We start from the raw sequence: 21,956 nt of genomic DNA on the forward strand, positions 1-21,956 counted from the left end.
AACTGACAACTAATGAAAACCCCAAATTCAGTATCTCAGAAAATTAGAATATTGTGAAAAGGTTCAATATTGAAGACACCTGGTGCCACACTCTAATCAGCTAATTAACTCAAACACCTGCAAAGGCCTTTAAATGGTCTCTCAGTCTAGTTCTGTAGGCTACACAATCATGGGGAAGACTGCTGACTTGACAGTTGTCCAAAAGACGACCTTTGACACCTCGCACAAGGAGGGCGAGACAACAAAGGTCATTGCTAAAGAGGCTGCTGTTCACAGAGCTCTGTGTCCAAGCACACTAATAGAGAGGCGAAGGGAAGGAAAAGATGTGGTAGAAAAAAGTGTCCAACAACAGGGATAACTGCACCCTGGAGAGGATTGTGAAACAAAAGCCATTCAAACATGTGGGGAGATTCACAAAGAGTGGACTACAGCTGGAGTCAGAACTTCAAGAACCACCACACACAGACGTATGCAGACATGGTTCAGCTGTCACAGTCCTCGTGTCGAGACACTCTTGAACAGAGACGGCGTCAGAAGCGTCTCGCCTGGACTAAAGACAAAAAGGACTGGACTGCTGCTGAGTGCTCCAAAGTTATGTCCTCTGATCAAAGTCAATGTTGCATTTCCTTTGGAAATCAAGGTCCCAGAGTCTGGAGGAAGAGAGGAGAGGCACAGAATCCACGCTGGCTGAGGTCCAGTGTAAAGTTTCCACAGTCAGTGATGGTTTGGGGTGCTGTGTCATCTGCTGGTGTTGGTCCACTGTGTTTTCTGAGGTCAAAGGTCAATGCGGCCATCTACCAGGAAGTTTTAGAGCACTTCATGCTTCCTGCTGCTGACCAACTTTATGGAGATGCAGATTTCATTTTCCAACAGGACTTGGCACCTGCACACAGTGCCAAAGCTACCAGTACCTGCTTTAAGGACCATGGTATCCCTGTTCTTCATTGGCCAGCAAACTCACCTGACCTTTAACCCCATAGAAAATCTATGGGCTATTGTGAAGAGGAAGATGTGATACACCAGACCCAACAATTCAGAAGAGCTGAAGGCCACTATCAGAGCAACCTGGGCTCTCATAACACCTGAGCAGTGCCACAGACTGATCGACTCCATGCCACGCCGCATTACTGCAGTAATCCAGGCAAAAGGAGCCCCAACTAAGTACTGAGTGCAGTACATGCTCATACTTTTCATGCTCATACTTTTCAGTTGGCCAACATCTCTAAAAATCCTGTTTTTCTGTTGGTCTTAAGTACTATTCTAATTTTCTGAGATACTGAATTTGGGGTTTTCATTAGTTGTCAGTTATAATCATCAAAATTAAAAGAAACAAACATTTGAAATATATCAGTTTGTGTGCAATGAATGAATATAATATACAAGTTTGACTTTTTGAATGGAATTACTGAAATAAATCAACTTTTTCATGATATACTAATTTTATGACCAGCACCTGTATATTGTTGTGTTTTTATCATGTTTTTTAAAAAAGGGTTTGAGGAAACAAATGTAGCTTCATTTTCTTCTTCTGTGGTTGTTTGTACAGGTTGTGACTGTGAGGATCAGGAGTGCTTCAGCAGCAGCTTCATGATCAGAACAACAAACAATATCTGAACTCTTGTTCAGATCAGATATAGTGTGGTTAAAGGAGAAATCTCTCCTTTGACACTGCAGATTTCAACAGATGTGACCTCTGACCTCCCTCCTCCTGCTGATGTCAGCAGGTTTCCTGGCAGCCGTCTTTTTTTTCACTCAGGCATCGTTTCCTCCTAAATTCTTGCACAATTTCCATGAGCTGCGTTTCAGACCCAGGAAGTGACAGCCTTAAAGGCTGCGACGGCTCCTGAGGGCAGAAACTGATTTTGTGGTGGGACTGAAGTGTCGGGGGGGCTCGGTGTGTTCACTTCACCGCCTCATTAAAGAAAAATCTGGCAACTCTGCATCCAGATCCTGTTTCATATTATCAGATATTTCTATCAGTTGCTCTTGCCACCTGAGCCCTCATCTTCCCATCAGCTCGTGAGAACCTCCACCTGCTGCTCCTGTTCTGTTCTCACGCTGATGTTGCAACCATCAAGTACACAGACCGAGACATCTGATCTGCTCAAACCTTTTAGAGGTTTTCATGAGGGGGTCTGCTCTCCTCGGCCTCCTGCTGGAAAAAATGCTGAATTTGAACTTTTATTTTTACACAAAACAACATTATTAAATTAAATCAGCTCTGACATCATCACAGGCAGAATTATGATGTCACTGTTGCCGTGATACAAAATGATTCATGAGATTCAGAGAAAAACTGCTGCTCTGTTCCCCTTTCTGATCTGATCTAAGATCAGCTTCACTGGTAGATGATGGCTCTCTGACAACCATCAGCAGTTTTACTGAGTTACTGTTAAAGGTCAAAGGTCAGTAACTGTGAAGCAGTTACTATGACTGAAGTGAAGAAACGCAGATTTCCAAGTCTTTGAATCTAAAGTTTTATCGGTAAATGAAACATGTTGGACAGAGTTCAGCATCATTTTGGAAGGATGAGATGTTCTTAATAAGGAATTCAGACTGTGGATAAACTAAACCGCTATGAATGGATCCAAGTACGGATCATTCGTGGGGGCTCAGGTGGAATAAACAGACTGAAGGTGAACGGGATCCACTGAGACCGATTTATGTGAGAACACGTCGATGTTCCAACTCTGAACCTTTAAAATGTTGCTTTAATGACTGAACCTCAGTCTGTGAACACATTTCAACATGAAATGTAATCAGATTACAATCAGACTGTCTGCAGCTACACGTTCTTTAAAAGACATTTAGTCCAGTTTTTTCAGCCTCATCTTCACTAAAACATTCACATCATCTCCAGGATCCACCGTGACACACGTTTCTCCATCAGTACACGACCGACCACTGAGGACGAGAATCAGGGTCACTGAGCTGGTTCAGGTGCAGCGGGAGGGGAGGAGTCAGAGAGAAACTCTGTTACCATGGGAACTGACTCCAAGATTCCTCATCTCTCACACTGAGACACAAAACAGCCTCAAACTGACACACAAATGTTTCGGAGAGACACCAGTGGACAAAAACTGACCCACAAAACGGCCTGAATGATACACAAAGCAAAGCGATGCAAAATAAAGACACAGAATGGTCTCAGATGCAGACAAAGAAGCAAAGTTTGTTGTGTTTGTGCTCGCTGTCATGCGCTGTGTGCGCTGCTCTGACGGGTTGTTGCTGAGTGTTTGTCGCCCTCTGATGGAGACTCGGAGGTGTGTCTGCATGCAGAGTTATTATTAAAGTGCAGACACACTCTCTCTCACTGCTGCATTTAAAATGTTGTAAATTAAATGATTAAATAATTAAAGCATTAATAAATTAATTCAATCTTCTCAGGATTCTGCAGCTTTAAGAAACTTTGATCCAGAACAAGGAAGATTTCTGATTTTTGTTCAACTTTTAATTATTCTCTTGATTCGATATCTTGCTTTAAGTTGCTCAAGTCTGCAGCTGAAGGTGTTTTTATCACATGGAAGTCAATCATGTGATATGGAGGAGTTATGCAATACACCTTTTAGTATTAAAATAAAGTGTGACCCCTGCTGGCTGCACACTTAATTACACTCTGAGAACCAGAACCACTGATTGATACTGATGCAGTTATAAAAGTTAAACCTTCATAACAGCTGTACAGTGGTGGATTTTTATGTATAACTCGCCTATTTAAATCATATGGTAGCGGTCTAAGCCTAACTGGAGCCCCTCCAGTTGGCTCGTGGGGTTTGTTCATGTTGACGTTGTGTTGTAACACTTATGGCAGTTATGTTGTGTTGGTCCCCTGTTGTTGTTATGATGTGAACTCCGGTGTTTTCTTGTGTGCGGGTGGTGTTAAGTTTGGTCAGTGATGGGTCACCATGACTGAGACTGCTGTGGCAGTGACTGAGCTCTGGCCACCGCTCCTGTTCATGTGTATTAATACTAACAATGCTGGAGCTCAGTGATGTCTGGAAGAAGCCACAGAGCTGCGACCAGGAAAACCTTTACAGATGCAAAGAAAGCAAGACTGTGCTGGCTCCAGTCATTGTGGCTTATCACCCCCTAGTGGCAGGGAGTACAAGTGAAACTCTGCTGCAAGCAACAGATGCTGAGACAGTGCCTCACAGTGTAGCTTCTCCTGCCAATGAGCCACCTCCACTGACCCCATGCTCAGCCCAGGGCAGTGTGCAATGACACCCAAAACACCAACTAAGCTGCACACAGCTAGAGCCCAACCTCTCACAAGCTGGACCAGTGAAGAAGCTGCCTTACACCTGGCCCTGCCACTGCAGGTGCTTCTCACCTCTGAGTCCTGACTGCAGCTCTGGAGAGGCAGTCTGGGCAGCAGCTTTCCACCAACCAAAGCAGGGAGCAGCTAGCCAAACTCAACACCACCCTCAGACAACCCCCATCACCCCCACCACAACCCACCCCCCACAGGGACCAGCAGAAGATAACTCCAACATCACATGAGCATGAACACTAACATGAAACTTTGCACTAGTGTATTAATACCACCGTATTAAGGCTTTAAGTTTACATTATTAGGGGAGTGGCCTCTTTGACTGTCAGATGGATGGAGACACAGGCGGCTGTAAGAAAACACGCTCCAACCCTTCAAATGTGTGGCCTCTTTCAGTAATTAGCTTTGGGCTAACATCAGTGATGTTCACAAAACAGCAAACAGGGGAAAAAAGTGTGTTTTTGTAGCGCTTATGAACATCAGAGAACGCAGCTCTATGGTGTGAAAAGTGCTTCAAACAATCTCTCAAGCAGCCAGCAGGGGGCGTCTCATCTGGCTGCATTAGAGAATAGAAGTCTACAAGTAAACTGCTCTCTGAGCTCAGCTCTGCGGTCTCGGTGAAGATGATTTCGGGCTGCGGTGGGATTGAGTCAGAACAAAGGAGACGTGCTCGGTTTCATTGTCGTGTTTACTTCTTTTTAACACAAATGACAATATTTGATTTTATAAAAAACAATCCTTTGAGTTGGTTGGGTGTGTTTGTGTATCCTCTGAGATTAGCATGATCACGTTTCAACATGAAAAATAATAATCAAATCATAATCAAATGTCTGCCAAACACCTGAAATCCCTCCTAGGACCTGCTAAGAGTGTGTGTGTGTGTGTGTGTGTATACACTGATGAAAATCGAGGACATTTTCAGACGGCTGTGTGAGAGTTACGTCTTAGTTTTAGGGTGAAGGCCTGAAATAGTCTGCTGATGAGGGTCCCAATGGAGACATGAGTACAAACGTGTGTGTGTGTGTGTGTGTGTGTGTGATTTATATTGTCAGGCTTTTGGGGTTGACCACTCTGCCGATGAAGAGCAGCGCCCCCGATGTTTCGTCCCGGATCAGGTAGAGGAAGGGGCGGTCCACTCGGTAAGTCAGGTGACTCGGTGCCGTTTCACTCGGGTACTGATTCCCCTCTGGTGCCGTCTCCATGGTGACCTTGTGATGGGCACTGGTGAGTTTGGCGGCCTGTGCCGAGATCTTCTCCAGCTCCGGGTTGTCTAGCCATTCAGAGAGACCTGGAGAGAGGGAGGGGGGGAAGAATACACAATTTTGGCTTCATTACATCGGATGCATGTTTTGAATGGACATCACCATTACGTAGTAGTATAGCAGCATATTAAGAGTATTTTCTGCTGATCAGACTGACCCAGGTCACCGAGCAGCGGCAGCAAGTCTGTGGAGTAGCTGAGTCTCAGGACGGGCAGAGTGAGGGACACCTTGGCAGGAAGCAGTGTCATGGAGAGGTCCTGGACAAACTCAGCGGACAGACTCTCCTCCAGAAGGGTCGTGTTGGAGGTCACATCATCTGGCAGGAAGATGAACATGCTCACTGCATCCTGCATCTGGATCTGAGCGATCTGGACGAGGAGAAAACCGACAATAACCAAGAAAGAAATGTGTGGTAGCTTACTGCAGTCCTACACTCCTGCAGTTACTGTTTGGAAACAGGGAGGGAGTGATACGAGCGTCGGCTCACTTCAGATAAATATCTCCTTAAACCTACTTTTTAAAAAGGGGTTTTTGTCACAAAGCATAAAAAATGACTTTACCCATTTACCTCCATTCACTGATCTTCATTGAATATTATGTGATAAGTGTGTTTGTGACACTGGGTCCTGACCTGCATGTAGAGATCCCCACTGTGGTCCTAATGTCTCTAATTAACTATCAGAAGTCTGCGTGACGTCAGGAGAGCCTGCAGGGTTTAACAGACAGATGTTAAAATTCATCACACTCACCGTGCAGCTCAAGTCTGAGTCCACCCCCATCTTCACAGGGTAGTTATCCTGCTGCATCATGGGAACACGGACAGGTGCGGCGCCGTCCACCTGGAAGTTCTCCAGCCCTCCGCTCTGACCGAACCGAGTCTCCCACTTCCCTGTTCGGACAGGAAGCTGAGCCATTATTAACGTTCATGTTCGAAACTCGCTTCGATGCTCAGTAACTTCTGTGACATTTACAAGAGAACCTCCATTCATGGTTTACATGGACATGCATACAGTACCATGTAATTATAACCATACCAAGCTTTTCAGAACGGATAAAAACTGCAGCTGGTGACTGATCCAGGCTCTCATTGTGCGGTAACACGGCTCAGTGAATGGATTTTACTTTAACGTTAAGCAGCACTGATGAGCAAGCATCTGTGTCTGTGGAGCCGCAGACGTACCTTTAAAGTAGGCGGCACTCACGGCGTTCACGCCGGCAGCTCGAGGAAGGGCTTGAGTCAGAAACTGCTGAACCTTCCTGCCCGTCTGCTGGGACACCCAATCGTTGATTTCTTTCATATCTTTGGCTCCTCCCATCAGCGCCTTGGGGCGAACTCCATACTGCTGCTCCACGAGACCAAAGAATTCCTGCTTCAAACGAAGTCCTGACAGCATGAAAGAAATAAAGATTAAAACTCGGTGATGGTGAACCAGCCTTTACTCTGGGAACAATCACACCATCATAAACACATCAGAGTCGATCATAAACAGCATAAACGCTGGAATTAGCCTCCAGGTCTCCCTAATGTGCCCAAAACTGCTGTATTTTTAACGGCCACCAGGTGGCGCCTCCTGGACTCCCAGTCCTCTTGACATCTATGGGTAAGAAAGGCCCTTGGTTCCTTTACTGTGTCACCTCAAACACTGTCCTGATTAAGTCCTCTCAAAGAGGAGACCCAGAATGTCTCCCAACCCCCACACAAACTCACGTCTTGCCAGGTACAAGCGTGCAGCGGTGCTCAGGCCTTTCCCTGCCGTCCTGACTGAGGCCAGCATGTCCTTCAGGGTGTTATGGAGCTGAGGGTCCTGCAGGGTGTGGTACCTCAGGGCCCTGTGCAGCTGCGCCTGAGCACGTACAGATGCTCCTGGGGGGATAAAAGGGTTTGCATTAACTGATGGCACATTCTTCCAAGCCTGAAGCACCTCTCCATGAGCACGATGGTTGTTTCAGTCGTCCTCACCGTGTTTCCACTCAGACAGCAAAACTAGTGCAAAGCCTCAAACCTTAAATGTTGCATTTAAAAAGTTACATGTTGGATAAACAGATCCAGACCTGCTGTGATATCAGGTAACGTCTCTGTTTTTAGATTAACTCAGTTCTATCTGCTCCCCTCCTCCTGCACATGGACTGTCAGATAATCTTAGTTTAAACCGAGAAGTTAAACTGAACCGAGGACAATAAAGAGACTAAATCATTCACACTGCACAGGAAACCTGCGCTGTGACAGCGACGGTGCTTTTAGCAGCAAACACAAATGAGATTGAACCAGTTGGTCCACTGAGCCCAGCACCAGTTAGGCTTTGTGTTTGTGTCTTCACCCATGGACAGCTGAGTCAGCGCCTCCGACACACTGATGGGGGACAGGAAGATGTTGGTGGAGGCGTCACGGCTCGCCAGCGCGCGGAAAAGGTTGTAACCAAAGTCGGAGGTGGCAGCGCCCATCTTTGTGGTCGGAGTTGTGAAGAGCTCCACGTGTTCCTCCTCTGCAGCCGCATCATCGCCTCCCGTCTCAGACTGCAACGGACCAACGAGGCAAAAGATTTCATCAGTAAAAAAGCTTTTCAAGCCTGTAATGAACAAAGACACGCATGAAATGTTGAAACATAATAATTAGAGCTTTTCAGGGCGGGTCTTACAGTCCTGTGGAGAACAGTGATCTGCAGGTATTTACGTTCTAAAAGGAATCATTTGGTTTAATGGCAGCAACATGTTTGAATACAGCTGCTACAGCAGCTCTTCATTTAACAGTGTTTGGGAAAACTTTCTGCTCACAGAGCCACGCAGCCGGATCGTTCATCCACAGTGTGGTTCAGCATTAACATTCACTAATTAACCTCATTAGTGCTGAGTCAGCACGTGCAAACACTTTTAAAGCAGCTTCTAGGTCTGAAAAGTGAAGCCAACCCCTTTAACCTGCATTCTTTCTAAAGGCCACCAGGGGGCGACACTTGCATTTGCAATAAGACCGTTCTGTCCCTTTCTCGATGGACACTTTATGGGCTCATCGCTCATTTCGGTCTGACTTGTGGTTGAGAAGTTGTTAAACAGTCAGCGAGTGTTTTCACAGATGATGGGAAACGTTCATCTGCAGGCTTCAAACAGGCGTTCAGAGGGCGAGGAGACGCTGGCTGCTTCACTCTTTTATTAACTTTTTGGCACTGGGGTTGTAAATGACATAATTTAGGAAACAGAATAAATGTGTGCAGATGGGTGGAGCTGATACCTGAGCGTCACAGAAGCTCAGCACGACTCCAAACAGCAGCAGGAAAGTTGTTCGCTTCATCCTGAAATCCAAACACAGGGAGACAAAGTTTCCTGTGAGTTCTCGGATGAAGGAGGCTCGCAGCTCAGTTTCAGCTTGAGAAGAAGAAGAAAAGAAGAAGAATTTGTTCTTCTTCTGAGTCTTTGAGCTGCTTTGAAATGAGTCCTAAAACTTCAGATCCATGTTGCTGCTGTTTGGAGGCCAAGAAAAGGCTGCAGACATGAAAGGATTCCAAAGAAAAACAAAGAAAATGATTTAAAGACAAAGATTACAGTCAGTCTCTGAGCAGTGGAAACAAAATTATAACCAGCTGAGCCCACAGAATACAAACTTGAAGCTGCCTCCTCATCATGACAGTAAATTATGAGCTCAGGTCTGAGCACAGCTGCATATCTTCTGGTGCCGCTGCTCTGACGCTGCGTCTAGCTTCATGGAAAGAAACACACAAAGTGTGAAACATCTCACACACACACACACACACACACACACACAGTGCTGCCTTTGTCCCGCACACATCTGGACCTGCTTCTTGTGGTTTTACAAAAACAGAAGTCTGTCATTTGAACCTCAGACCACAGCCCAGATGGAAAACCCAGATTTTTTCTTCTTCTTCTTCTTCTGTTCTTACTGCTGAACCTTCTGATGCTCGCAGAGTCTCAGCTTTTCTTTCCAACACTTTCATAAACCCAAAAATATTTGAATAAAGGAAGCTTTTGTTTCTCCTGACATAGGTGAGGTGTATGTTTATATAAAAGCCTCAGAGTGCTTTATAGCTGCTCAGTTAGAGGAAACTCTGACAGACCACAGTGAGGAGGTCACACCTGAAGCTTGTCCACGTTATGAAACGAGCTGCAGGCGTCTCCTCGCTGTCGTCATTCCTTCACAGCAGCATCGAGAGGTCTCGTTTCTTCAAGTATTAAACCTTCATTTTAAATCTTTGTATTTGGTGGCTACGTTCATCTTTTGGCTGCTTTTTTGCACGTGTTCACGCTGCAGCATCAGCACATGAGGCCATCACTCCTGCTTCAGCTAAGAACAAGAACCTGAGGCTCGGTTAGAACAGGCTCACCAAAACCGGACAGCAGAACATTTTCTGCTCCTTCTCCATTTCTGCTGCAACGTTCAGACGGTCGGGTCAGAATTTGGTGTGAACAGCATGGAAGCACGGATCCATCCTCCTATCAGCAGGTCGGGCCGTGACGCTGTCAACGTGGACCAAAAGCTTTGAGGAACGTTTCCAGCAGTTTGTTGAATCTGTGCCACGAAGAACTAAAGCAGCTGTGAAGGAGAAAGAGGGTCCAACCCAGCACTAGTAAGGTGTACCTAATAAAGAGTCCAGTGAGCCTGTGAGCCTGAGGTCAGGGGTCAGGGATGATGAAGCCTCAGACTTCCACACAGACAACCTCTGAAAGCTGTGTGAGCTGCAACTTTAAGGCTTCCTGTCTTTAACACACAGACACACTGAACACACTGAATGCGTGCACACACACACTGATGCATTATTTATGCACACAGTGTTTCAAATAAACTGCCCGAGCATCAGTTCCCTCTCTGCAGAGTCCTGCAGACAAACCGCTGACACAGCAGAGTCCCGAGTCCTGCACAAACGTGTCTCCGGACCGCGCTGGAAAGTTTTCTCATTGGCTGATCCTGAACTCTGATATCACATCAGGATTTTTAGAGTCCAGGTCACTAACCTGTTTTTCTTGGCACAAAACTCTTTGCATCCCCAAATAACCTACAGTGCAAACTTATTCAAAAACCTCTCTGAATAATTAGAATCTGTTTACAGACTCAATCTAATGATTAACGTCTCAGTAAATCTGACCCGCTGCTGCTGTTCTGCTCAACTATTATATAAGCTCAGCGGAAAAGCTGGCTGCGGTCTGTCGATGGAAAGGCTGAACGAGAGGAAAAACGCAGAGCTCAAACTGACCTGATATTTTTATTAAATATTGAATCTCCGGATTCTGCAGCCATGAAAACTTTTCTTTGTGCTTCATGTCTGATCTGCGCTGCGCCCCGACATCAAGCGCTACTCAAACGTCTCAATTTTACACTTTTTCGAACTGAGATCGCAGAAAAAACACGAAGCAAACGTTTCAAATTCGTGCGTAAAAGCGCAAAAATGTGTGCGAAGCGCATTAAAGCGCACTCACCTCTCTGCTCTCTGCTCCCGGACGGTCCACGTCGATCAGGGTCACTCTGGCTGCTGATGGATTGAGTCTTCCTCCCCACTGACACCTCCTGTCTCTGCACCCTCAGCAGCGCGCATCCAGCTGCTGCCAGCAGAGCACCGGGGACGCGCATCAGTCCAGAAGAATGAAACTTTAAAGTTGCTTTTTCAAAAACTGTGTTTTTAAAAAGAGAGTAAACTAAAGTTAACTAAAGAAAATGAAATAAAGTTATCAGAAATCAGCACTGTGTGTTTCAGAGATATAGGAAGCTGAACTGGAGCTTCACTAAAGTCAGTGTAGCCTCTCAGTTAGCAAAGACTGTAGAGAAAAGATGGATGTAACTACCATGACATCACCCATTTGTTTCTGGACTCCACACAGGTTTGTCCGTAGGTGTTCTTGTGTGTCTTGAGAAACAGTTGTAGTCGTTCCTATATGAAGTATGCATCTATGCTAAAAATACCCAGATGTGTTCTTGCTCCGCCCCTTCTGACAACCAAATTTCCCAGAGTGCAGTGCTGGAGGAAAGACCCCACATGTGTAAGTTATATTATCAGACCGCTGCTGTCTCAGCATTTTCATGTGAGATTTTCAGTGTTTATATTTATCAGAACAAAGCTGAAAATCTGCCCCTGTGTAGTCAAAGATGTGAGGTCCTGCCAGCATGGCTTACAAGCTCCAAAGATGGCAGACGGTCAGCAGTCATACAGCAGCAAGGTTCCCCCCCTATAGCAGTAAATACCTTGTTGAAGTGACAATGTGTAACTGTGGCTGTAACAGTCAAGCAGACCAAATAACTGAATCATCTGAAAGATAAATTTAAGCTAATCTGCGTGTTTACAGCTTTGTGTTTATCTTAGAAAACTAAAGACTCCTGCAGTCGCTTCACTGTGGTAATGCAGGAACTAATGCAGTTTTTCAGAGGGACAGAGACTGTGACTGCTGACACCTGGTGGTGGTAGTGGTGGTGCAGTTTGGTGGAAGCTAAGCTTTGGTGGACGTTCAGCCCTTGGTTAGACCACAGCAGGTGGTGCAGTCAGCACGCCGGCCTCCGCCCCTCCTGCAGAAGCAAGCAGAGGAAGAGGCCCAGGGACAGCCAGGCAGTCCTGGACCTTTGGAAAGGCAGAGCTGGAGGTCAGCCAGAGAAAGCAGAGGTTTCTCTTCCCCTCAGACAAACATCTGGAACATGAAGTGAGCTGTGCCTCTGCTGCACGGCTTCACTGAACGCAGTTAAAAACTAAACAGGCAAATGTTTTCAGTGCCGGCGCGTTCACCAGGAACAAGAAAAACATTTAACAAAGTGCAAATTAGTATTTACACAATGATTTTAGCATTTGGTTAAACTATAACAGTATGAAAAATTTCTACACAAAAACACAGCTGTAAAATTTAAATTTGAACAAGTAAATGCAAGTATTTCACAGTAAACAACTGTAGTTATAACAGTATTTAAATGTAATGATCTTTGTGACCAACAGAGGGCACATGAGATTCAATATGAACACAACTGGGAAGGCAACTTTCTACATGTGTCTCACACACACAGGCAGTCCTGCAGCTCCCTGTGAAGGTCTGCCTTCCTCTGGTCTTTCCTCCTCCTCCTCACCTAGAAGAACATCATGTCACCAGGTGAAGCAGAGGCAACAGACAGAAGCATGAGCTGCTGCAAACATTTAGAACAAGGCCAAAAATATTAACCCCTTAACTGGCAGCAAATAAAATCACCTGAAACAACTACATAACACCCTCTGGTTATTATTGGCTCTGAACAACCCATTTCATAGCCTATTAATCGGCTGCGTCTGGTCCGCGGGCCGAATGAAGTGCATTTATATGGCAGGCTAGACCCGCCCATTTTGACTGACACCTCATTCGGCCAATAATGTTAAGAAATGGGTTTCCCAGAGCCAATAATACTCAGAGGGCGTCACGTAGCTTTGTCAGGTGATTTGGTGCAGCCAGTTACATGATTGGCCGAATGACGTGTCAATAAAAATGGGAGGGTCTAGCCTGCCATATAAAAGAGACTACAAACGGCCCGTCACCGGGCCCTTGCCAGTTAAGGGGCTAATAATACTGTGATGAGCTCATAAACGTTTTATTCACAGCAGAACATAGAAAACATGTCAAATGAAGAAAATGAGACATTTTACTATTTCATGAAAAATATGGTCTCATTGTGAGTTTGATGGCAGCATCACGTCTCTAAAGCTGACACAGGTCCGTGTTTCCAGCTGTGCAGCATCCTCTGCTTTAACATCAGTCCATAAACACCTGGAACTGAGGAAAGCAGCTGCTGGAATTTGGGAATGTTGATCCATTCTCTCTGATAGAGGATTCCAGCTGCTCAGCGGACCCAGGGCTGCTGAGCAGCTGGAATCCTCTATCAGCAGTCCAGGGTGTGCATCGTCCTGTTTTGGGGTTCGTGATGCTCCAGATGTTCTCAGCTGGTCAAAGGACAGGACTGCAGGCCAGTTCAGCACCTGGACTCTTCTACTATGAAGCTGTGCTGATGCAGGATGCCATTTAACATCGTCCTGCTGGAAAATGAAGGCCTTCCCTGAAGATGACGGAGTCTGGATGGGAGCACACGTTGCTCTGAAACCTGGATCTACCTTTCAGCACTGATGGAGCCTTTCCAGATGTGCCAGCTGCCAGTTCCTCCAATCCATCCCCCATACCATCAGAGATGCTGAACAGTCCTCTGTAGTCCAGTGGATGCAGTGGCCATGTTTTCCAAGGAATTAGTCTGACCTCAGAACAGTTTCCACTGTGCCTCAGTCAGTTTTAAATGAGCGTCGGCTCAGAGACAGCTGGAGCTTTAATCTGTGGATGGGATTTCTGTTCCTGAGCCCATGCAGTGGTTTCTATCGTGGTCTCTGACACAGTGCTTTGTGTTTTGGATTTTCTGCTTTGATTCTGTTTTTCTATTGTGTTTATTTTAGTGTCTGAGTTTCCTGGTTTATTGTTTGGTGCTTCCTGTCTTACTGTCTGTGTATTTAACTTTACTTCCTGTGACTGCGTTGATCGTGTGAGTCTTGTTTCCTCCCAGTTTTGCTGACTTCACCTAATTGCCCTCATCTGATATCCTCCCTGCTGGTTTATGCTTTATGGATTTAGGTTGTCATTTTGTAGTATTTCTATATTTGAACTCCCTCATCAGCCTTTTTTAAATTCCCCTGGCTGTGAGTGTGCATCAGGGACCTGAGCTGTAATGTGACAGTCATGCTTGTTTTTGCTGCAGCGCTGCCCGAGGGCCTGAAGATCACAGGTTTCTGATGGTTTGTCTGTGCGCGGAGACTCTCTGAGACCTTTGATGATGTTGTTCTGTGGATGATGAGATTTATACTTTGAGGAACGTCATTTGTGAAACTGTAATTTGCAGATGCTGAGATGCTCCTGTTCAGGCTGCAGGTACACTCAGCTCTGAGTGTGTTTCTCACTGTGAGTCTGCACGGCTGATCTCGGCTCACCTTCTGTCCGTTAATATTTCCTTCTCTTTCATCTCTGCACTTGTGTTCATATTTTCCTGTTTCTGTTGTCAGTCTCTGAAGGACTGAAAGCTTCACTTTAAAGCAGCTCATTAACTGCAGGGAAAACAGCTGAGATGGTTCTGAAAGCGTGTCTACACTCATTCAGGTCTGTGTGGGCAAAACTACCAACACTGAAACTGGCTGTTAGAAATAGCAGAGGCATACAGGGGAAGTAAAATATCTGCAGTAAAACTGGAAAAATGCATTCTGGGAGCCAGTGGGACAAACATTGTTTAAACTGGATAATTCAGGGAACGTTTCCTTTTTTCCGGGTCTAAGACCTGAAACCTTATTTCCCGTTTCTGAAAACAAGTTTACGTAACCATCACAGCTCCTCCTGTTCATCAACACACTGCCGATCAAACTTCTATAAGAAAAACAGACTCGTGATGCACAGTTTTGTGGAAAATGTTTCTTTTTTTTTTTGTATGAACCAGTTTGCATGAATTTGTATGAAGAGCTCTGAAATGCATCTACAGGCAATGAAAACTTCATTTTAACATTTTCACATCACAAACTTAAAATATTAAAGTTTTTTTTGTCAGAACTTTATTAAAAAACTTTGCGGTAGACCTGATTACTGCATTTGCAGCGCGTCTGGATACTTTGTTAAACTATGATAACTTCTGTGCTGTAAGACTGAAAACTGACACTTTGAGAGACGAACTCATTCTGTCTCACAGAGAGTGAGTGAAGATTAAACCTGCCATCAAGTGTATATTGATGTATGTTACATGCATCGACTTCCGGTCCTGTTTCTTTTCCCAAACGGACACATTTTTCCTTTAGCTTGAAAGAAATTCAGGGAAGTCAATAGTGCCATTGCCATTGCCCTCTCCCGGCTTGCTGCTCTGCTCAGTTTGAGATCCGTGTCTCTTTTTGTGACAGTCACCGGGGGTGCTCTTGATGCTGTTGCTATGGGGATCGTCATTCGGCATGGAGTTGTCAGGGGCGGGGTTTGTGACAATGCCCATGAAGAGGGGGGCCAGGGAGGCATCGTCGACGAGGGCAAAAAGAAAAGGGGAGTTTACAGAGAAAAAGGAGACTGAGCGCATGGAGGTTACAACGGTCGTGGCGGATGCCTCAACGCCTTCTTCGCTGAGTTCTATGGTGCTGGCGTGGCGGACGCCGGTCACCGTCAGGGGCTGGTCCGATATCCCAGAAAGGTCAGGACCAGAAAACAGAGAGCCAAGGCCTGACAGAGAGAGAGAGATAACGATCACATTAACACAGTACACCTGTTACCTGCCTTTAATGGTTTGTCCTATTGGAAAAATTCAAACAACTTCTGAAAGCTGAGAAATTGCACTTCATACCCAGTACAGGGTTATTACGGTAATTGCTGCTGGAAGTCTGCAAACGACAGGACATTTGAAATATGTTGTGTTGGTGAAGACATATTCGGTGTTAAGTGGTCACAGCCCAATGAGCGTCTCCCTGAAGGACGACCACTCATGGAGGTTCTTGAGAACAACATATTTTCATGAGTTTTGTTTCTGTTTTCATTAATGCTAAACTGGAGTAATAACCAGCTGGTGGTTGGGAGGGGTCAAATGTCCTCAGTTACCCTACAATTTACTGGGAGAATGGGGTGGGGGGGTAATAACCTTGCCAATAGTGAAAAATGGCCACTACAACAACCCCTCAAATTTCATAATGAATGAAAACTGTTATCAACTGTTTATAAATTAGATGAAGTGGTTAACTTGCTCTATTCAGTGTAGCTGGCAAACAAAGAAAAGCATTTAACCACCACCCCCCCCTAATCAGCTGTGAGACTTGGTTGCAGCCAACCTATCTTCTTAACCATACAGCAGTGACTGCAGGTGCCAGCAAAGGTGAGTGTGTACAGAATGAAAAGAGGAACGTAAAAGACCAACCAACAATATTAAGTTCGATTCCACCTTAGTCCGGGCCTCTCTGTGTGCAGTTTGCATGTTCTCCCCGTGCTTCTGTGGGTTTCCTCCCACAGTCCAATGACATGCAGCTACTGGGGTTAATTGGTGAAACATGGAGGGTGTGGTTCAAACACTGGCAGCATAGCTCATTAAAACACCCAGACCCTCGTTCTTAGACTTAAACTCAAATACCAGAGTATCCTCAAATTCAACATTGCTTCACTGACTCATTCAGTTTCTCACCCATGTTTGTGAGCGCCGCCTGGAGCTCCTGATGGTACTGCAACTTCACTTTGGGCAAGTTCACCTGCATTGGTTTCTCCTGAGGTAGAGATCTGTAGAGGTCGGAGATGTTCAGTTTGGGAAGCACTGACGACAGGTTTCCTCTGGGCAGGATGATTAAGAAGCTGGTGTTTCCCTTGAAGGGAAAACTGGCAACCTGGACAACAGAAAATGACTTCCTGCTAATTTTGTTTAAGTTTTTTATCTTCAGCTTAATCTCAACATATAAACTACAAGCTGAAAGAAACAGGAAGGAAACAGGCCTTTCTTTCTGGTCAACGCTTAGCTGAGGTTTGTAACTTTGGACAGAGAACTGAGAAATCACATTGGTTCTTGGTGTTACCTGTGCCTCCAGTTTGGCATCATACATCAGGCGTAAAGGGTACTGGGCAGATTTCATCATGTCCACTGACACAAAGTTCTGACTGTCCAGGTAAAACTCTCCCTTAGAGGTCGCTTGGGGGTCAAACTGTGTTTGCCACTGACCTGACAAAAGGTGGAAAATAAGATGGAATCATCATTAATTCAATCCTGTGTTTATACTTGTGTAAAGTGGTTCACTCTAATTTTACTGCATCTCCTCTTTTCTTTGCAGTGCTCATTAACAGGATAAGAAGCTTCCTTTGCAGACTATGCTGTCCAGTCATATTAGAGAGGTACTGGTGGTCGATAATGATGTGCTGTCTGGCCAGGACAGATTATAATAGGACAGAAAGGCAACTTTTTTTTTTCAATTTTCACAATACTGAGACCGTTTTTCTCCCTTCACGAAGTTTAGACTGGTTAGTCCTGCTGATGGGCGTATGGTGTACAGTTTTAGGTGGTTTTAGGCAGTATCAGAGTCTTAGATAAAAGAACTGTGTGGCTTGTTAAAGGAGCATTCAGCTCTACAGTCCTATACCAACCCTCAGCTACGGTCATTGAGTTTCATTTTTCAAATAATACATGGGAACTTGGTCAGTGTGTCTTCATGAGCCCATTCAGTTCTGAGATAGATCTCAGAGCTCAGATAGATAAAACTGAAATGTTCGTACCAGTCAAGATTATTGTGTTCTTCATATTAGAAATAAACCAACTAATCAACCCGAGATGCAGACAGCAGATTTCACTGAAGTAAACTCAGCGTCCCCTGAATCTTTTAAACTGATTCAAATCTCATTTGGTAGAAAAGCCTTTTTTCCCCATTTTTTTGCTGACTGTCAAACACCATGTGAAGAGTTTTGTTTTGTAGCATGGTTCACCTTTGAAGTATACAGCATTCATGAGCATGAGCACCACGTCATGTGGAATACTTTCTAAGAAGTTGGGGATGTGTCCATTGGTAACGTTCTCAACCCATTGGTTGACCTCCTCCACAGAGACCAAAGGAACGGGCTGTGATTGGTACCTGGAAAAATAAAATCGTATCAACATGGTGCAGATCAGATGGTCTAAGAAAAATATCCATTCTTACTTATTTTACCCTTTGCATATATAAACTCCCAATATTTTAGCATGACCTGATCGTGTATGGTCATGCTCTCAAGCCCTCTGTAACTTAATTCTTAACTAAAACTTTTGTTTTATCAACACTGAATCTTTGTTATATCCTCATACTCGCTGTAGCCGAGTAAAATGTCTTATTTATTGGATATGGATATACCATAACTGAACACTGGAAAGCACTGTGGTTTTGGAAGTCCTGTTCAGTCCAGTTTAACACTGCTTGAAGTGAAGGTGTCCTGTTTCACATTGATTGGGTGGGTACCGATCTGCAGCTGCCAAACATTTTTCTGAATTTGGATCTGTGTTCATTCGGGAAGACGAGCAAATTTTCAGCATGGACCCAAATGTGTGCTGACTGTTTAAATTGAAAACATAAATGCATTCAACACATTAATAAAGCATTGTCCCAATTTCTGGAGGTTTATTTTGTGGCTGCCAGTTACTGTAGTTTTAACAAAACTGCATAAATCACTGGGTCTAAAACCACTGGTGCCATGCAGTAGAATCCATTCACAGGTGCTCAGTGGGACAGCACCACCTAGCAAATTGAGATACTATAAAACTGCAACCAAAAGCAATTATGGTTTCACAGGTTTATTCCACCAAAACACTGCGTTCTGCCATTCATACTTTCCCAAAGGAAAATCATACCTGGCCAGAGAGTCTTCAACAAATGATGACTTCACTTTAAATCCTGAAAACATGAGCGAAAACAGAAAAACCTGAGTCCAGATTTATAGCAGTCTTATGATAAATCACCACCTGTGTAACATTCATCATCTCACACCTGGCCTCAGGTACATGCGTGCTGCTACCTCCAATGATGTGTGGCTGAAATGAGGTACCAGGCTTCCGAGTGCATGATGGTAACACGCTAGACCACGAGCATGAAGGGTCTTTAGTAGCAGCTTCTCTGTCTCATTGCGAGCACCTGAGAGAAAAATCTGACTATGTTATAAAATCAATAGTGATTTGTACTGTTTGGTCCTTTGCATTTGCACTACCACAGAAAAGAGCAGACGGGGACAACGAACATCTTTGAGGGAGCACTGAAAATACAACCGCGCACCTGAGACTAACCTAAGGTGAGTTGACCAAGGGCAAAAGCGATGCTGAGTGGTGAGAGGATGATGTTGGGCTGTTGTGGACTGACAGGAAGATTTTCCAGGAGCTGTAAACCCAGTTGCTCAGTGGCCTCTCCTATTGCCCTGTGCGCCTCAGGGCTGAATGTTTCTCCACAGCTGTCAGCCTCTGTCTCCATCTGCTCGTTGTCTTCTGCAATACTGGAGAAATAAGTAGGTGCTGGGCTGGGCTCCTCCTGAACACAAGAGGATAGACGGGGTTATTGCCTAATGAGGACAGTTACATAAAAACTATTTTCCCTTAGTTAGAGGTTCTTCTTACAGTCACTCCCAGGCGGCAGAGACAAAGCAAGAGAAGAAGATAGAGCTTCATTTTTGAACAGTCAACCTGAAAAACAGAAGGAAGACCACGAGTAAAACTCTTTATCACAGCTTTTCCTTCCCACTGTCACCAACTGCTTGCTCATAGCGGGGGGTCATTCTGACTGTTGGGTTTTCTCTGTAATTATTGGAGGGTTTTTACTTTACAAAACACCTTGAGGCGACTGTTGTGATTTGGCGCTATATAAATATCACTGAATTTAATTTGGATTTTGGACTTTTGGCCAGATAAAAGGAATTAAGGTTATCCAGGTTTTCCTTGAGTGTACAGCTAGCCCCACCGGAGTCAAAGAATATTGTTTTTGTTTTGTTTGTTTGTTTTTGTACGATGTTTTAAAACATAAACTACAGCTGTTATGTTAGCTAATGCATTAAATTAACCTCCTGCTGTTGTTTACCATCTTTACACATAAAAAAATCAGCGACTAAGTAACAAAGATTTTAGTGGAGCAATGTGAAACTGTCAACTTTAAAAGCTAATTTACAAAATTTACGTTATCATAATATGTAAATATGTAATGTGATTTTTCTGCCTTTTGGTAAACACACCATCTGCAACTTTACTACCTTAACATTTTCAGTTACTATGTTAAACACTAATCATATTCTACAGTCATTTTTCTATTTATTAAACCGAGTGGATTTAGCCACAATGACGTCACTCGTTGTTTTGAAACTGGACGTGAGGAGCGACGGGCGGATCAGACCGTTAACATCACACAAAATTAACTAATTAAAATGTTTTTTGTCAATATCAAATACATCAATCTTAATGCAAGCATAAGATTCCCCAGCTGGAGAGTTTCAGGGATGCAGCGGTTCTGTCCAATAACGGCCGTATTTTTACCCACGTGAGGACATCCTACCATATCGGCATTAACTTCCAGCACACCCGAGGCTCATGGGAACTGGTTTAAAAGTATTCTGTGATGGACTTAAATACTGAACAAGCAGATTTTATGTCCTCAGGGAACCGAGAAGATTGCAGTTGGTTTTCATCATCTAGAAACCAAGAAGGTCAAAGACAAATGTAAATACGGTGTCTCCAGTATTAGTTCGGATATCTTAGTTTGGACCAGAACAACAAGGAGTGTGAGGCCAATGTCTGTGCATCTCCGAAGTATGAAACCTTTTAGAGTTACTGATATGTAAATATTCCTTTGCACTCACTGGGTTCAGAGTCACTTGACGTTTCAGATGTGACTGCTGTGTTTACCGGGAGACTAAAGGTTACTGTTTCAGAACCTTTTTTGGCAACAATACGCTGAACACACAGAACAGAGAATACACAGAACTTCATAAATCCATCGTTGCTATATGCAAGGCTCAGCTTCATATGCATAAATCTGTCAGAGTGCACTTCAAACTCAGCAACTTAAACAGGGTTTTAGTTGTGTTGAAAGTTACTGCCTGCAAATTTCTCTCTAGAGACGAAACGGAAGAAAGTTTTGGTAAATGAAAAGCTGCCCTTGAACTCACCTGACCTTGGTGTGATGTGGAGACAGATGATGGGGAGCAAAAGGGATTAAAAGGTGAGATAAAATAAAAGTTAAGACAGATAAGCCAACCTTCTCCAGGGTGGACAGCGTAGTGCACCGACACAACAGCTACCACCCCTCAGCGGGCAGGTTAATAATCAACCCCGTGCCTGTTAGTGAATGTTAGCACTACGCAATGTAAAAAACATGAAACCGTCGGCCTGCACGAAGACCACTGACATTATTTGGCCTCAGTGAACTGAGCTAAATGTATTCATTCTGTCTCAAAGTGATACTTTGATGCAGTATTTTGAATTTAAAACTAACTTTTTACTTTTTGAAGTCAATGTAATCACAGTGACACATCACAGTTCAGGCAGAATATTATTTATGTGATAAACACTGAGTGTGTATAATGGTTATAAATACTGCAAGTCTAAAGTCATGAAACTAGCAGAGACTGAGCTCTCAGAATTTCCTATAAATTTTTTATTTTATTGCTACATTGTAAACATCTGTTGATCATTTATTGATTTTTTTTCAATAAATGTTTACTTCATACAATATAAATGAAAATTAATTTTATTGAATTAACTCATTTTAACATTTTAAAATGGAACTATTTAATTTTATTACCCAATTTATCATCATTTATATTTTACGCTGTTTATTAAGCAGCGGTTCAAGAAATATTTTTCTGTATTGTACAACAACAAATAACCAACTAAAAGAAGAAAAAGTTAAACGCGACACAAAGCTCACGTAGCTGAAACTGCACAGCTAAGCTAGAATAACTAAACTGTACCCAGTGAGACTCAACAAAGGTCAAATAAACGTAAAGCTTAT

The 21,956-nt window shown here is 44.1% G+C and overlaps 2 protein-coding genes across 3 annotated transcripts; both read right to left on the bottom strand.

The window, feature by feature from the left end:
• Nucleotides 1-4,940: 4,940 nt before the first annotated feature.
• serpinf1 (serpin peptidase inhibitor, clade F (alpha-2 antiplasmin, pigment epithelium derived factor), member 1) lies at nt 4,941-11,072 on the bottom strand. Its single transcript, XM_030747206.1, has 8 exons — nt 10,954-11,072; nt 8,756-8,816; nt 7,851-8,046; nt 7,241-7,396; nt 6,713-6,916; nt 6,282-6,421; nt 5,690-5,900; nt 4,941-5,558 (listed from the first exon to the last, which is right to left on the bottom strand). The coding sequence occupies exons 2-8, from the start codon at nt 8,813-8,815 to the stop codon at nt 5,311-5,313; spliced, it is 1,215 nt and encodes a 404-aa protein (XP_030603066.1). The 5' UTR covers nt 8,816; nt 10,954-11,072; the 3' UTR covers nt 4,941-5,310.
• A 3,879-nt stretch (nt 11,073-14,951) lies between these two features.
• serpinf2a (serpin peptidase inhibitor, clade F (alpha-2 antiplasmin, pigment epithelium derived factor), member 2a) lies at nt 14,952-21,231 on the bottom strand. Of its 2 annotated transcripts, none has more exons than XM_030747199.1 (9): nt 21,117-21,212; nt 19,574-19,639; nt 19,250-19,487; nt 18,957-19,100; nt 18,821-18,863; nt 17,926-18,071; nt 17,028-17,170; nt 16,646-16,841; nt 14,952-15,699 (listed from the first exon to the last, which is right to left on the bottom strand). In XM_030747199.1, exons 2-9 carry the CDS (start codon nt 19,622-19,624, stop codon nt 15,290-15,292), a joined length of 1,371 nt encoding a protein of 456 aa, XP_030603059.1. In that variant the 5' UTR covers nt 19,625-19,639; nt 21,117-21,212; the 3' UTR covers nt 14,952-15,289. The 2 variants fall into 2 exon arrangements, with proteins under 2 accessions (XP_030603059.1, XP_030603058.1); XM_030747198.1 differs by having other exon boundaries at nt 14,953-15,699; nt 21,112-21,231.
• Nucleotides 21,232-21,956: the final 725 nt, after the last annotated feature.

This window comes from Archocentrus centrarchus, chromosome 14 (assembly GCF_007364275.1).
Source record: "Archocentrus centrarchus isolate MPI-CPG fArcCen1 chromosome 14, fArcCen1, whole genome shotgun sequence".
NCBI classification, from domain to species: domain Eukaryota; kingdom Metazoa; phylum Chordata; class Actinopteri; order Cichliformes; family Cichlidae; genus Archocentrus; species Archocentrus centrarchus.

Bases quoted from the DNA above. Each gene is read 5' to 3' on its own strand.
- serpinf2a (XM_030747199.1), bottom strand. From the start codon at position 19,624: ATGAAGCTCTATCTTCTTCTCTTGCTTTGTCTCTGCCGCCTGGGAGTG. The intron at 19,488-19,573 runs GTAAGAAGAACC...TCTTGTGTTCAG, and splicing joins TCTGCCGCCTGGGAGTGACT to GAGGAGCCCAGCCCAGCACC. The intron at 19,101-19,249 runs GTTAGTCTCAGG...TTTTTCTCTCAG, and splicing joins CCTTGGTCAACTCACCTTAG to GTGCTCGCAATGAGACAGAG.
- serpinf1 (XM_030747206.1), bottom strand. From the start codon at position 8,815: ATGAAGCGAACAACTTTCCTGCTGCTGTTTGGAGTCGTGCTGAGCTTC. The intron at 8,047-8,755 runs GTATCAGCTCCA...GGTCCGTTGCAG, and splicing joins TGAGCTTCTGTGACGCTCAG to TCTGAGACGGGAGGCGATGA. The intron at 6,917-7,240 runs GTGAGTTTGTGT...TCATGCTGTCAG, and splicing joins ACGCTTGTACCTGGCAAGAC to GACTTCGTTTGAAGCAGGAA.